The sequence below is a fragment of the Mustela putorius genome, unplaced genomic scaffold, assembly GCF_011764305.1.
Source record: "Mustela putorius furo isolate JIRA1106 unplaced genomic scaffold, ASM1176430v1.1 tig00000196_pilon_pilon_pilon, whole genome shotgun sequence".
Lineage (NCBI taxonomy): Eukaryota > Metazoa > Chordata > Mammalia > Carnivora > Mustelidae > Mustela > Mustela putorius.
In genome coordinates, this window is record NW_025421310.1 from 4521660 (window position 1) to 4536513 (window position 14854).

General features: G+C 52.4%; 1 protein-coding gene across 1 annotated transcript; it reads right to left on the reverse strand.

Annotated features, from left to right (window-relative positions):
• Positions 1 to 1210: 1210 nt before the first annotated feature.
• Positions 1211 to 7249, reverse strand: LOC101673280 (galanin like peptide). Its single transcript, XM_013048082.2, has 6 exons — positions 6404 to 7249; positions 5348 to 5470; positions 4152 to 4200; positions 3563 to 3640; positions 2966 to 3043; positions 1211 to 1755 (listed from the first exon to the last, which is right to left on the reverse strand). Exons 2-6 carry the CDS (start codon positions 5429 to 5431, stop codon positions 1700 to 1702), a joined length of 345 nt encoding a protein of 114 aa, XP_012903536.1. The 5' UTR covers positions 5432 to 5470; positions 6404 to 7249; the 3' UTR covers positions 1211 to 1699.
• Positions 7250 to 14854: the final 7605 nt, after the last annotated feature.

Here is a 14854-nt window from a genome sequence, read left to right on the forward strand (position 1 = left end):
CTGTCCTCCCAAAGCTGGTTGGAGACTCCTTGCCCTCATCCCTGGTTCTGTCCACGTGCTGGAAATTCACCCCTACTGATGGGGGCTAGGAGCCCTGCAGAGGGCTGGTCCCTGTGCTGCTGCTCTCAAACCTTGTCCCCACCCTGCACCTGCCAACGCATTTGTCTGGTTTCTCCCTTCGTGAGATCCTCAAAGGCAGGCCTAGATCTTTTTTTGTCCCTGAGTCTCTATGCTGCCTCTGTCCTCTCATTCTGTGATTTAAAGTTGCTAATGGCAGGGTCCCTGGGTGGTTCAGTCAGTTAGGTGGCTGCCTTTGGCTCAGGTCATGATCCCAGGGTTCTGGAATTGAGTCCCGAATCGGGGCAGGAGGGCGAGGGGGGCGGCTTGCTCAGCGGGGAGCCTGCTTCTCTCTCTGCCTGCCACTCCCCCTGCTTGTGATCTCTCTCTCTCTCTCTGACAAACAAATAAAATCTTTGGAAAAAAAAATAAAGCCACTAAGGGGTTAAAATGTGATTTCTAATTAGATTGCCTACGGCCGGAGATCCAGGAATGTCAGAATCCCATGCACGGAGGTGATGAGGCTTGCCTTCCTGACCCAGAGATGAAGCTTCATGGCCCAAGATGGCAGAGCCCTCCTGCCAGCCCCATACCGCCTCCTTTAGACCATTCTGTGAACACAGGATAATGGTTCTCATTTGAGCTGCTCCATGGTGGGGGATCCCTGTCACAGCAGCTTGGCTGTGATGAATGTTCCAGATAATAAGGCCAGAGCCCTGACTACCATGCAGGTTCTGGGTCAACCATCCCAGTTGACCTCAGCCTCCTACCCACGGTCATCAAGGCACCAGACATGTGACCCCCTAGATTGGCCCAAATACAAAAGGCATCAACAGGGACCAAGGAATGCATCACTTGATGATAAAAAGATCCCTCCAGAAATTTGCAAAATGTATAAACTTATATGAGGACAAAACATAGCTTCAAAATATGTAAAAGTTTGAAAACGAATGAACTAATGAACAGAGAGTAGGTCAGGTACCCAGAGGTGGACAGAGGGCAGAAACCGGAATTGCATGAGGCTTTCTCGTGAGAGAATCCGAGGTTCACCACCTCCAACAGAAGAGAGTCTCCAAACCCCACAGCTGATGCTCTCAGCCGCAACTTGGCCGCTGCCACCAATTCCCATGCTGACACAAGAAATCATGGACCATTTGCAAAGAAATGTTTTATTCTCTCCACTCTGCTCCAGGGTACCCCTCCCCCTTTCGAGCTGGAGGATGCCCAGCGGGGGTGGGGGAACGAGGGAAGGCAAGCCCGCTACTTGGCAGAATCTTTCTGAGCAGACATCGTAGAGGCTTAGATGCAATGGGACATTCATACCATATTAGTCTGCTCGTGTTATGGTTCTGAAAGAAGGCAGTTACTTCGCACAAATGGCAGAAATATTCCCTCGTTATCCCAACTCTCCTAAATGGCCCCAGATTTCATTCTTGGGTTTGTTAACAACACTTTCTACTTATTCAAGGATAAATCAGTGAAACCTGCCACGGTCTGGTGACTTTTAAGAAGTCTCCCAACGCTCCCCTGCATGAGACTCAGGGACTTAATTTCAGGATCTTAGTCTCAGTGGAGGAAGCGAGACAGGGAGGGGTTCACGAGGAGCTGGACAGAAGGACACGGAGCAGAGGTCTGGAGATCTCTAGGACCGCTGGGCATCGCCCTCCCTGGGGGCTTTCTCGCTGAACTGGCCCAGATCTGTGGGAGAGAAAGAAGCGAATTTGGAATGGTTAAACTCGCCGCCATCATCCAAACCAGCCCAGGCTGGGAACGAAACCGGAGAGGAAGACAGCTTTGGTTCGTCCAATGTTCAATTCCATTTCCCGTTCTCTCTCTCTCTTTCCTTTTCGCTCTCCCTCCCTTCCTTTTCATCTACCCACACATTTCCCTTTTCCATCCCATTTAGGCACGTAGTGGAGATGGGCATTTTCAAGAGCTGGGAGGGTAGCTAAGGTTGGTGTGTGTCACATCCAGCACTGGCTGATGGCCAGTCTGTGCTTTCCAGATGGGTTAGTGGCGCTGGAATGAAAGCCTGGTGTTCGTTTCCAAAACCAGGGTTAAACTGAAGGACAGGGAATTGGGGTAAAGATGCAGCCAGAGGAAGGCAAGCTAAACGGACTGAGGTCATGGCTGGGTGGGAAGCCTGCCTTGGATAGTTCGATTCGTGCCTTCAGCATGTTTTCCACGCACCTACTATGCATCATTCCTTGTGTGTAGGCAGGGAGCCAGGCGTAGAAGGTCCCTAACACGTGGAGCTTGGATTCTCTGGAGCAGACAGACAACGAGCGGAGCACAGGATGCAGAGAAGACACACTTGCGGACAGACGTCAGGACAAGAATCAGACAGGATGACAAAAACAGAGGAACAGGAGGTTCGTGTCAGGGAAATGGTCAGGGGTAGCAGTGCAGGAGCCGGCTAAATGATTTCTGGATGATGCGAAGGATCTCGCCGTGCAAAGCTCTAGAAACAGAACGTTCTAGACTAAGGCATCAGCTGAGTGGATGGGGACCCTGTGTTCTAAGAAAGCCAGAATTGAGAACGGGAGTAGAAGAACGTGCTTGAGCATGAGTCGAGACGGGCACAGGGTCCAAGAGTTCCAAGGCTGCAAATAAAGACGGAGGTCGGAGCTGGGAGTGAGGCTCTGCGGTCAGTGTTGCAGCTAAAGCTGAGGGGCTGATAGTTGGTAGGTTAAGGTCTGGGAGTGGGGTCATCACATCAGTGCCAGGTTGTGGGGAAACGTCTGGGACTGGCTGGGAAGCATGTGTTGGGCCCGGAGGTGGGGGCAAGACGGAGGGGTAGAGCGCAAAGGAGCCATCAAGGCCAGCATGGGCCACGAGTCAGCCCTTGATGGCGAGGACGCTCCTGTCCCCGGCTCCTGTCTGTGTCCTCCACATTTCCCGTGCTCACCTGCAGTCTCTGGTTTGGCAGAGTTCTCCCTCAGGCTCCTCTTGGAGGCCCGCCGAGGGCGGGGATGGGGGAGCCCATCTGGGAACGAAGCCAAATGGCAAGGTCGGTGCTTTGTACCATGCACCATGGCCATAGTTCCCTTGTTCCCTTGGCATTTGTGGCACCTAGGGGTTCTCATCCTGGGTCATTCTGTCCTCCTCCCCCGATATCTGGTGACATGCAGGGACATCTGTCATTGTCACAACCCGAAGATGCTAAGGTCACCTAGTGGGTGGAGGCCAGGGAACAGCTAATCATCCCGCACGGGGATGGCCCACAGCAGAGAGATGGGCACCCGTGAGTGCCCAGGGGACACACCACCCTGGACGTGATCAGTGGCCTGGTAGGTGGCAACAGTGGGAAGATTCGGGTCAGGACCAAGGCTGCATTCCTGGCGCACCACTGGTGGTTGCTGTCTGCACCTCTGCACGATTCTTTCCCTCGAGATGTGGACGGGAAGGAGGGGGAGTCTCAGATGTGTCCTGTAGCCAGGAATTGCCTTTCCCCAAGTCCCCGGAGCAGCAGTGGCAAGCGGAGAGGAAGCCCACACTCACTCACCAAGGGCCTTCCACAAGTCTAGGACCTCCAGGGCTGTCTTCTTCCTGCCGCGGTCCGCGCTCTGGGGAAGGTGGAGCACTGGGCAGGGGAAGGGAGGGAAGAGCTGGGCCTATGGTCTGGGACATGACAGCAGTAACACAGGGAATCCAGCAACCCGCACACACTGTTCCCCTCACGGAGCATGGCTGCCAGACCTGCAGGACCGCCAGCCTTCCGAGCTGGCCGGTGAGAAGGCTGTGGCTCTGAGATTCGCATCTGTCTCCCAGCATCACCCACTGCTAAGCCGAACCCGCCTATGTCTGGTCATGAACCCCAGGTCCTCGTTGCTTGGCCACGTGATCCCCGGGGCCTGGGTTTCCTTGGACCATCAGTGGTCCCCACCCTGAGCATCACGGGGATGTAGGGCTTTAATGGTCCCTTGGTAGCACATAGTGAAAACGCCTTCGGGGAAACGGGGAGCCCTGGACAGAGGGGCCCAGAAGAGGAGGAAGTGACGGCTGAGTGTCACCTGGTCCCCCTCCACCAGGAGTTGTTCTGACCTCCCTGTGCCGCAGGGGGAGTCATTGGCACTGGGAGCGGGCACACTCACCGGGACCCAGCAGGTAGCCCACGCTGTTGAGGGTCCAGCCTCCTCGTCCCTGGACAGAGATCCAGAGATGGAGACTCAGGCAGGCGGGAAGGGCGGTGAGCACCCCATGGGCCTGGGGTCACAGGGCCAGCTGCCACTTTCCCACGGGCCTGACAAGTGGGTTCACTTAATGCACATTTCACCAGTGAGGAAAGTGAAGTCTTCCTGAAATGTAGCAGCTTGGCATGAAGAGGGAGCTTTAAAAACCGCTTACACGTGGTTGCAGACCTCTCTCTCTCTCTCTCTCACACACACACACACACACACACACACACACGGTGCAAACCCAGCCATAGCACCGGACGTCTTCAGGCAAATGGCTGTGTTCCCTTGACCATCACAGCCACTAATAAGCACCGTGGGTTTTCCACATGCCAGCGTCCCCTTCCAAGCAGGACTTAGATGAAAGGTCTCATCTCAAGCATGACAAAAGTTTTCAAGATGGCAACAGTAGACCGCAAAACCTAGAGGGGATGCCTTCTGGGCATGCGACCCTGCAGGGGGGTCAGGTCCTGGCCTGGGGGACAGCCCAGTCCCTGCTCTGGTCCCGACAAGCTCCAAGAAACTTACAGGGCCTGCAGAGAACCCTGGCACCAAGGCAGGTAGCTGGACCCAAACCTGGGGCGGCCTGAGTGCCCAGCCCGGATGTTCAGGGTCTGGTAATGGGCCAGCTAACGCACCTGGCCCGGGACAACTCAGTTAACCCTTGTGGCGCTGTGATTTTACAAAGAACTCGGAGGGACAGAGAGATTAATTGGGCAACTTGCCAGGAGTCATGCAGCTAAAAAGTAACGGAACCAAATTCGGCCGGGTCTCCACAGCCCACACTCCCAGCCGGGGCTCCCTGAATGTGGGCCAGGGCTTGGCAGAAACCCTAGGGGCACGGCCCAGTCCTTGGTGACCAAACAGCGCAGAATGACCAGGAGCTCACCAAAGGCATCTTTTTGTACCGTGGCAACGCTGATCTTATCCTTTGGGCATTTTTGCATCCTGACCCCCATGTCTGGTGTCCCACCCCATGCCTGCCCGCACCCCGACCTGGGGCCACGGCGCCCCACAGCCCATGACTCCTAGCTCAGCCAGGACCATCAGGAAGCTCTTCTAGGAGGGCAGGGACTGGGCACGTTGCAGGTGGGGAGGAAGCCAGGAGGTCTCACCTGGCGGACAGGCACAGAGGTGGGAGTCTCCACTAGGCTGAGCAGGATGGCAAGAAGCAGGACCAGACGGACAGGGGGAGCCATCGGAGGGCCGGCAGGGTAGGCGCTGGTTGCTACGGGATGCTGCCAAGAGAGGGTGGCGAGGGTGTTCATGTGTTTTTAGTGTCATTAGGTGTAACTGCTCTACAGAGGAACAGGAAGCAGTGAACACACACTTGGGATGAATCCAGACACACGCGCGCAGCCCAGAGTCCCACGCCGTCGACACAGCCATAAGCATAGCCGCAACTGGCAAACATCTCCTTGCGACTGTCTGGGCACAATGACTTACCGTGGATATAGGGAAAGGGTCTCCTCGGTAAGTCGGGGTAACATTGGTCACCTCGTCTAGTTACGACGAAAGCTCCTTTCTCATCGCACTGAGGACTTGCAGGATCTACTCTTCCTAGGCAGCTTGTAAAGACACATGGCAGTGTCCCCTGTGGCCACCAGGCCATCCCTAGCGTCCCCAGCACACCAGCTTCTCACAGCCGGGTGCTGGGCCAGCCCTGCCTCTGCTCAACTCCCCCTCTGATCTCGTTCCCTGAGTGGCTGCTGTTTCCAGATTCCACCCCGGAGTGAGATCATGCAGGATTCGTCTTCCTCTGTCCGACCTGTAACAAACTGTAACGTGCACCATATTCTAGTGCAGAACAGAGACTAACGCCTGGGTCCTCCTGCCTCAAATACATGGTGGAAAAGTAAAACAGACACTTGTGAGTTCATGGCCGATTTTGTGGCGCTCCACTCTGGAACATGTCTATCTAAGCAAAGCGACAGCGCTGGTTGACGGACAGCCATGAAGGAAGTGGGTAAGCGACAGGACACCGCACAGGCAAAACACGGCCCCCCAGAACTACCCGGGCGCACCGGAGACGCAGGCTCAAGGTTCGCAGGTACATTTGCCCCTCGCTGTCCTTTGGCCCATGCCTGCCCTGCCTTCCCCATCAGCATGTCCCGATTCTCCGGGTGCCCCCCTCCCCCTTGCTCACCCTCCCCACTCTGCCCTGCTCTCACCTCACTGGAGTCCGCTGCTTTCCTGGGCTTTCTGGAGGCCCAGTGCCTGACTGTGGCTTTTATGCCTCCCGAGGAGGAAGGAGGCGAGGCAGGAAGCGCGGAGGGAGGGAGGGTGTGCGCAATCAGGGGGGCGATGGGAGAGCGTGCCAAGGGTGGAGGTGCTCCTGAGACTTTGTGCACGGAAGGGCTTTCGTGAGCTGGCCTGTGGGGTCAGGACGAGGACGCTGCCGGAGGGGAAAGGTTTCTCTGTTTCACCTCCGTTTCCCCTGCAGGTGCTTAGCTCTGAGATGCACCAGTTGCCCTTCCTCCTGCCTTTCTGCGCCTCCTCTTCGGGACCCAGCCCAAGTCTGCGTACCCCGCTTCCATCTGTGCCCCTGTCTGGCCCTGCAGTGCTGGGTTCTCTGGTCTCTGCGCACCTTCAGGGCTCTTGCTGCGTCCCTTGCTTCCGTCCTGCACGACGCACCTGCTCGGGTGTTTCCTAGTTCTCCGGGCATCTCCCTCTCCCCAGAACGGGCTCAGCAAGGGTTCTCGATCCTCATGAGCCCAGAGGTGCTCCCGATCCTCATGAGCCCAGAGGTGCTCGATCCTCATGAGCCCAGAGGTGCTCCCGATCCTCATGAGCGCAGAGGTGCTCCCCCAGAGCGGCTCTGCTCCTCTGGGGACATGTGGCCACGCCCGAAGACGTCTTGGCGCATCACAACTTGGGAGCGCTTCTGGCCTCCTGGAGGAGGAGGTCAGGGACGTTGCCCCCAAAGAACAGTCCAGCTCCAGATGTCCAGAGCCCTGAGGCTGGAAAACCGTGCCAGAGTGCCTGGCACTCAGTCAGGATCTATGGGGTGGACAAAAACCTGTGTGTGTGTGTGTGTGTGTGTGATCTCCCACTGTTTCTGGTTTTTAATTGATCTGTGTCTTTGTTTCTCTCCCTCTTGGCCCCGGGGATGAGCAGTTTTCCAGAGGAAGGAACCCCAGAATCAAGGAGGGGCTTGTATGCCTGCACTTTGCTTCCTAAAAGTCCTGGTCCTCGCCAGGCGGCGGGGGGGGGGGTGGGGGTGGTGGTGGTGGTGTCCCCATCTCTACCAGGCAGAGCCCGGGCCTCACTATACCTTCATGCCATCGCCACATCTCTCCCCCACCCCCGCGGAAGGGAGCTGTCTCATCTCAATTATAGAACAAAAGCCCTGGGACAGGGGTCGAGTGAGAGCAAGACACGGGACCACGAAGATCCTTGCCTGCTACCACCTTCATTTCCGGGCATCCGTCATTTCTCCTCTGGAGGAGAAGGGAGGCGGAAAGTGACAGGAAGATGTAAATGGCTTTGCTGGGAAAGACTGTGAAGGATGAGGGGTGGTGCTTGAGGGGATGGAGGGACAGGCAGGCTGGAAGCCCAGAGGTGGTTACCTGGAGACCGCTGAAGAGTCAGAGCAGAGAGCATCACCAGCCCTCGCTTTCTTACTTAACCCGTTCTGGAAAAGTAAATGAAGAGAACCCAACCACATGCCCTCCCACCAAACTGCGTGCAAGAAATGCCTCTTTCTTTGCATTTCTGTGGCTGAGCCCATTGTCTGTCTTGAGCCCGCGTGGCTCTTTATAGTTTGGAGCGTGGACATGAAGACCCCTTCCCTAGTGCACACTGCAGTTCCCGTCCCGTGTTTACTTGGTCCTATGGTGAAGAGTCTGCTGGGTTTTTGCCACGTTTCAGCCAGAGATCTTGTATGTGTTCCAGTGTCGTGGGGATACTCATCCACTCCTGCCCCAGCGGGGATGGCAAGAGACTGAGAAAGTTCACCCTTCCTCCTTCCAAAGGTAGGTTTCGAGAGCCTGAACATGCTGTCCACAAGCCAGTGCGCTGAAGACCCAATTATTCTGGTCACTGAGAGCAGAAAAGATATTTGTTGGGGCTTCTGGGGGAAAAAAGTTCTTCCTTTTATTTATTTTTTTTTAAGATTTTATTTATTTATTTGTCAGAGAGAGAGAGAGAGAGCGCAAGAGCGAGCACAGGCAGAGTGGCAGGGAGAGTCAGAGGGAGAAGCAGGCTCCCTGCGGAGCAAGGAGCCCGATGTGGGACTCGATCCCAGGACGCTGGGATCATGAGCTGAGCCGAAGGCAGCTGCTTAACCAACTGAGCCACCCAGGCGTCCCAAGTTCTTCCTTTTAAAACTTTTTATCTTGCTGTCATTTTAGACTTAAAGGAAATTTGTCCAAATAGTTCCCCAGTACTCAGATTCTCTCAACGTTTACATTTTCTGCACTGGATGTCCTGATCCCACACCCACCTCTCTCCTCTGCACAGACATATATACAAACATTCTTACTCTGTTCCAGAGTAAGTTGCAAACTTTACACCCCCTCGCCCCTAAATTCTTCCTAAAACCGAGGGCGGTCTTTAATGTGAGCACAGTTAAGATTATCACCAGTGTAACATGGAGACCATCCTCATAAACCACAGACCTTAAAATTTCACCCACTGTCCCAATAGCAATTGTCCTTTTATAGCGAAACAAAACAAAAACCCCAAAGAAACACCCCCACTCGATGCCTCTTCAGTGTCCTTTACAACTAGAAGATTGTCTCTATCTTCTCTTTTGCAACCTTGACGTTTTCCTTGGCATTTTTATGAAAGGACCAGTGAGCTGCTCTGTGGCACGCTTCTCCTTCTGGGTCTGTCTGAGACTTTCTTAACGCTAAAGGCGTTGGGCAGGAAAGCCATAGAAGTGATCAGCGTGGTGGCGTATAAATTCCATCCTTGTCCTCCGTGCGTCCCATCCCAGGGACTCAGCACATCAGCTCTTCCTGCTCTCCATGGGGTCAACTTACTGCCTGATTAAGGGGGCATTGGCCAGATGTCCACACAGCAAAGTTAATTTTGTCCCTCTGTTATTGATGTCTTTGGGGAGATACTTTGAGACGATGTAGGTGTAGTTCCTTCAATCTTTTGAGTTTCTGGAAGCGCATCTCTGGATAGACATGCATTGTCGCCACGCCACTGCCACGCCACCGGGAGAGGGAGCGAAACGCAGGACGGACACTGAAGCACAGAAAGCAAGATGGGAAGATGGGGTAACCCTGAGCCATGGAGTCGCACAGATCTGAAAGCTCACCCTGTTCCCACACTTCCAACTATCTGCTCCTACTAAGCAGAGTGTCACTAAACCACCTTGCACTGGAGGGTAAAAGAACAGCTCCGTGGAGGTGTACCAGATGTACAAAGGTCTGCGTGTTCAGATGAGTTGGAACACAGGCAATCGCCTGTAGTGCCATCACCAAATTCCAGGTAACAGAATTACCCAGCACCTCCCAGAGTCTCCTGGGTCCTTTTGTGTGTGTGTGTGTGTGTGTGTGTGTGTGTGTGTGTGTAAGAACACGTGACATGGCATCTGTCCCCTTAACGAGTCCTGACGGGGCAAGGCTGTGGTACAGCAGGTCTGCAGAACACAGGATCCGGCACAACCCGGTGTCTTCCCCAACCGCAAGCGTGTAGAACTAGATGAAATGGAGATTTCGCCAACACGTGGAAATGAGACAGCAGCCAACGGGGCAGAGAAGAAATTGAAAGAGAAATCAGAAAGTGTCTTGAATGAGGCTAGGTGAGCCAATTTCTAGAACTTGCACCGACCGTTTCCTGAGAGACCACACCTCCCTCCTCCGCCCTTCTGTCCCCAGTTGTCACTGCGTGGGTTAGGTGCCAAAGGCAGCTTGTCCCCCGTGCTCTCATCTGAAGGGGGGAAGAACGCGGGCTTTGGTGATGACAAGCTGCAGGCACTTGAAAGAGAGCAAATGCAGGGAGTGGTTTTCCCCGCCCGCACTCTCCACACTCATTCTGCTTCTGCTGGGAACACCCATTAGCATCCAAAGGAAACATTTGCCCACCCCATCTGTTTCCCACCAAGTACTTGAAGAAATGAGGGAGGACGATTCAGCCTGCCTCCAACTAATAACCTATTTGTGTCTAAAGGATGAGGCTGTAAACTGAGAGACAGAGTTGAGAAAAAATAGAGAATTGGAAATGATAGATAGTAGAGCTAATTGATAGATAAGTATAATAGATAGAAGGATGGATGGAAGATGATTGACATGATAGAGATAATTGATAGATATAATAGAAAGATAGGTATAGGTAGGTAGAAAGATAGATATGAAAGATAATTGAAAGTTATCTAGCTAAGTAACAATACAGGGCCTTAAGTGTAACTGCCTCACAGAGTTTTGTGAAGATTAAGTGCCTTAATATTACAGTCCTTAGGGGGTGTCTGGGTGGCTCAGTGGGTTAAGCCTCTGCTTTCTGTTCAGGTCATGATATCAGGGTCCTGGGATCAAGCCCCTCATCGGGCTCTCTGCTCAGCAGGGAGCCTGCTTACCCCTCTCTCTGCCTACTTGTAATCTATGTCTGTCAAATAAATACATAAAATCTTCAAAAAATATATTTGAAGTCTTTAGAACAGCGCCTGCTACTTAGGGAACACTCAGACACGGGAGCTATGGCTAGGTAGCTAAATAGTTAGATACCTACAAGGGTGGATGGATGAATGGACAGATAAGGCAGACAGAGACACAGAGGGCCAGAGAGGATATTTGCATCTAAGATCAGATTCATACTCCTCCTCAGAGTTCAGGGAATGGAACGAACGTCTGCAGAGCGATGCTGAGTGGATGATAAAAGGGACAGCTTCTGCATCCGACTTTCGCTCCATGCCAGGGACTGTGCTGCTGCTATCTTTATATGGATCATTTAATCTGAGAAACGGCCCTATAAAATGGGTACGACAGGATCTCATTTTAGAGGGGAAATGTAGGTTCTGAGAGTTAAAGTAACATGCCCTGGAATCACACATGTCCCAGGTCACCGGGGGAAGCTTCTACCACACACTGGCTGGGTCTTTGCCTGGCACCCCTTACCACCCCACTATCATGCCTTCAATCCTAGGAAGCAGGCAATGAGCTTTGCAGAACATAAATATTCCTACACATAGCTGATTAATCCTTTTCTAAATTCATTTTAGAGAGAGAGAAAGAGAGTGAGCGAGCACAAGCAGGGGGGAGGGGCAGAGGGAGAGAAACTCGAGCAGACTCCATGCCGAATGCAGAGCCTGATGAGGGGTTCAATCCCACGACCCTGCGATCATGACCTGAGCCGAAATCAAGAGTTGGACGCTCAACTGACCGAACCACCCAGGCACTCCATGTCTGACTCATTCTTTAGTCTCAAATCCTAGAAGGAAGGTAACTCAGTCAAAAGTTATACATGTTTTGAAGTTGTCTTTCAGCAAGAGAGCACGAGTCTGTGGTCCCACCAGCACCACGGAGCGTACCCATCTCATCAGAGAGGTAAATGGGGGTGGGGGGGAGGGTCCTGAGAGCTTTGGGCAGCACAAACCACTGGTGTTTCAGGAGAAAGACCCATCTGAATCACTGACCCAGGATTCACTGAATGGTCTGATTTTCAAAGAGGGCTGGGCTGGTGAGGGCTGGAATCATGATACAAGATCAAGACACTGAAATGACAGGACAGGAATCTGTGATCAGGAAGGGGAGTTTTGGAGCTGACTCCCCTAAGAATGTTTCTGTGCAAAGCTGAGGGGGAACAGAATGGCATGGGGCCAGTGATCATCATGGTTTTTCAAGGGCAGCAGGCAAAAGCCGCCACCAATGCCTACACAGGCACAGACTGGGGTGGCATGGTTGACTCATGGGCAGAGTCACCAGAGGTGACCAACAAAGGCAGGGAAGGGGAAAGGTGGAAAAGCATGTGAGTAGATATCAAGTTGTGAAAATTTTAGGAGTGCAAAATATGGGTCAGCTTCCTCTGTTTGTGAACTGGAAGGTGTGTGGGAGAGGACGGGCTCCTTCATGTTAGTGGGGTTGGTTGTATCTGTCTAGTTTCTGCTTTCCTTGTAGGGGCATGGATAGTATTAGTGGGATTGAAAATGGACACAGAGGGTGGCTCAGTGGGTTAGGCCACTGCCTTTGGCTCAGGTCATGATCTCAGGGTGCTGGGATCGAGTCCCACATTGGGCTCTCTGCTCAGCGGGGAACCTGCTCCCCCCCCACCCTCTGCCTGCCTCTCTGCCTACTTGTGATCTCTCTCTGTCAAATAAATAAATGAAATCTTAAAAAAAAAAAGAAAGAAAATGGACACAGAGAGAGCTGCTGTTGGGTGAATGCTCCTGCATTCTTCCTTCAGAGTCTGTGACAGAATAGACTGAAAAAGTAGGGTAAATAAAATAAAATAAGCTAAAAGATGATAAAGAAGATGGGGCAAGACACAGTCATGGCGGGATGTGTCTTTCTTGTTATTGACTCGTTACCACGATGGTTTTAGATGTAGCAGGAGGGGACTGTCACATGTTATTACGGAGAAAAGGGTTTCTTTCTAAACATACATGTGAATGTCTTCAAATTTTACCCCTTTTGAGCTAGGCAGGCTCTACAAATCCATGCTCACCTCCAACGTCGTCCAGCAATTTGGCATTCACGAAACTCTCCTGAGGTCTAATTGAGACCCATGTTTGTCTTTTCAATATTACCAAAGAAATCCCTTCACATAGGTAAAAATGGGCTTGGGGGAGTCAGGTCGAATACCTTTTCCCTCCTGGAGCTCAGCTTCAAGCAATCACCTCTGTCCATTGTGCTGAATATTCAGTGCCTCTCAACCAGTTCATTCATGGACAAAAATTAAGGAATTAAGGGATTACAATTAATCTTCTAAAGGACACAGGCATGCTATCACTTGTGGTTGGGAACTTTTTAATTTCTTTTAAAAGATTTAATTTATTTGACAGAGAGAGATCACAAGTAGGCAGAGAGGCAGGCAGAGAGAGAGGGGGAAGCAGGCTCCCTGCCAAGCAGAGAGCCCGATTCGGGGCTCAATCCCAGGTCCCTGAGATCATGATCTGAGCTGAAGGCAGACACTTAACCCACTGAGCCACCCAGGTGCCCCAGGAACTTTTAAAAAAAAATTATTTTTATTTATTTGAGAGAAAGAGAGAGCACATGTGAGCAGGGGGAGGGGCAGAAGGAGAGGGGAAGCAGATTTCTCACTGAGCACAGAGCCTAACTTGGGGCTCAGGTGCACAACCCTAAAATCATGACCTGAGCTGAAACCGAGAGATGCCCAACCGACTGAGTTACACCGGTGCCCCATGGGGTTGGGAACGTGGGTTAGGATTAAGACCCCACTCCCTTTCCTGCTCATAACCCAAAGATCAGTGTTTCAACACCTCCAGGTTTTCCATTCCTGTGTCCACCACTTCATCCAAACCCCAAGCCCCCGAAAGAACCCTGACTTCTTCCCACATCCTCATAGCGCACTGCCCAGCCATGCAGTTGTGGGAGAGACACTCCACTGCTTCACTGGTAAACTGAGGAATCATACCACATGCGGCAAAGAGGTAGCCCCGATCAGACCCTCGGGCATGCTTTCAGTGCATCAGCTTCTGGTTTTTTTTTGTTTTTGTTTTTCCATCTGGTTTGGTTCCTCTGCAGTGTTTTTAAAGAATTGCAGGCTGAGTCACTGATGTGTAGAATTCAGAAATTTCACATAAAGATCTGGTTCTCTGGCTTCTCTCAGGATGTTGGTCTGTAAACACTGGGTCCAAGTCTCTAGCTGGCAGCCACCAGCCAGGGCCGAAGAGCAGCTTTTGACAGAGTGTGTTCTTTCTGGCTCACCACAGACCTCACCAATCCCTAGTGTGTACCCCCAGTTCCTTCACTGGCTTCTGCAACCTCTTTGGTCCCCGTTATGCCATTTGGAACTCCCTGCCCTAGAAGCCCACTGATGCTCAAGATTAAAAGAGGAATCTGAGACTTTCCCTTGGGCTCTGTGACGGGAAGGGGGCATGTGCAGGGGGTTTAACTGGCTCCCCACCCCAGGATTCAGCACTTCCCAGTGCCTCAGTGTCCTGGCATCTCTCACTCCCCAGGCTGCTCTGTTATTCCGAACAAGAAAGGGACATGGAAAGAGAACTTCAGAGTCAGATGTGCCTGGGGTTGAATTCCAGCTTTGCCACTTCTAAGTAGCTGTCGACTTCCTCATCTTTAGAGATGATTTTTTAAAAAATAATAAAAATAGTACCTTCAGGGAGTTGTTGAAGTATCGAGACTGCGTATAAAGCAGACTGGGAAGTGAACCATTGCGGAAAGGTGCTTTCATCAGATATTATAATCCTACTTCTAGTAATCGTCGATACTAACTGGGTTCCAAGTGATGTGCGAAAAACATGGTGCACCTGACCTCAGGGAATCCCCGATAACCCTGTGGGGTAGCAATGACCCCTACTGAACCAAAGACAAACACAGGCTCAGAGAGGTTGAGTAACTTCCCCAAGATTGCACAGAGAGTAAATAACTAGAACCAAACCCAGGCATTTGCATTCTGGCACCTATCTGCCTAACCACCATGCAGCCATGCCCCGAAGTACTACTGATCTTCCCCTTTGCAGGACTGGCCAAGAGGGA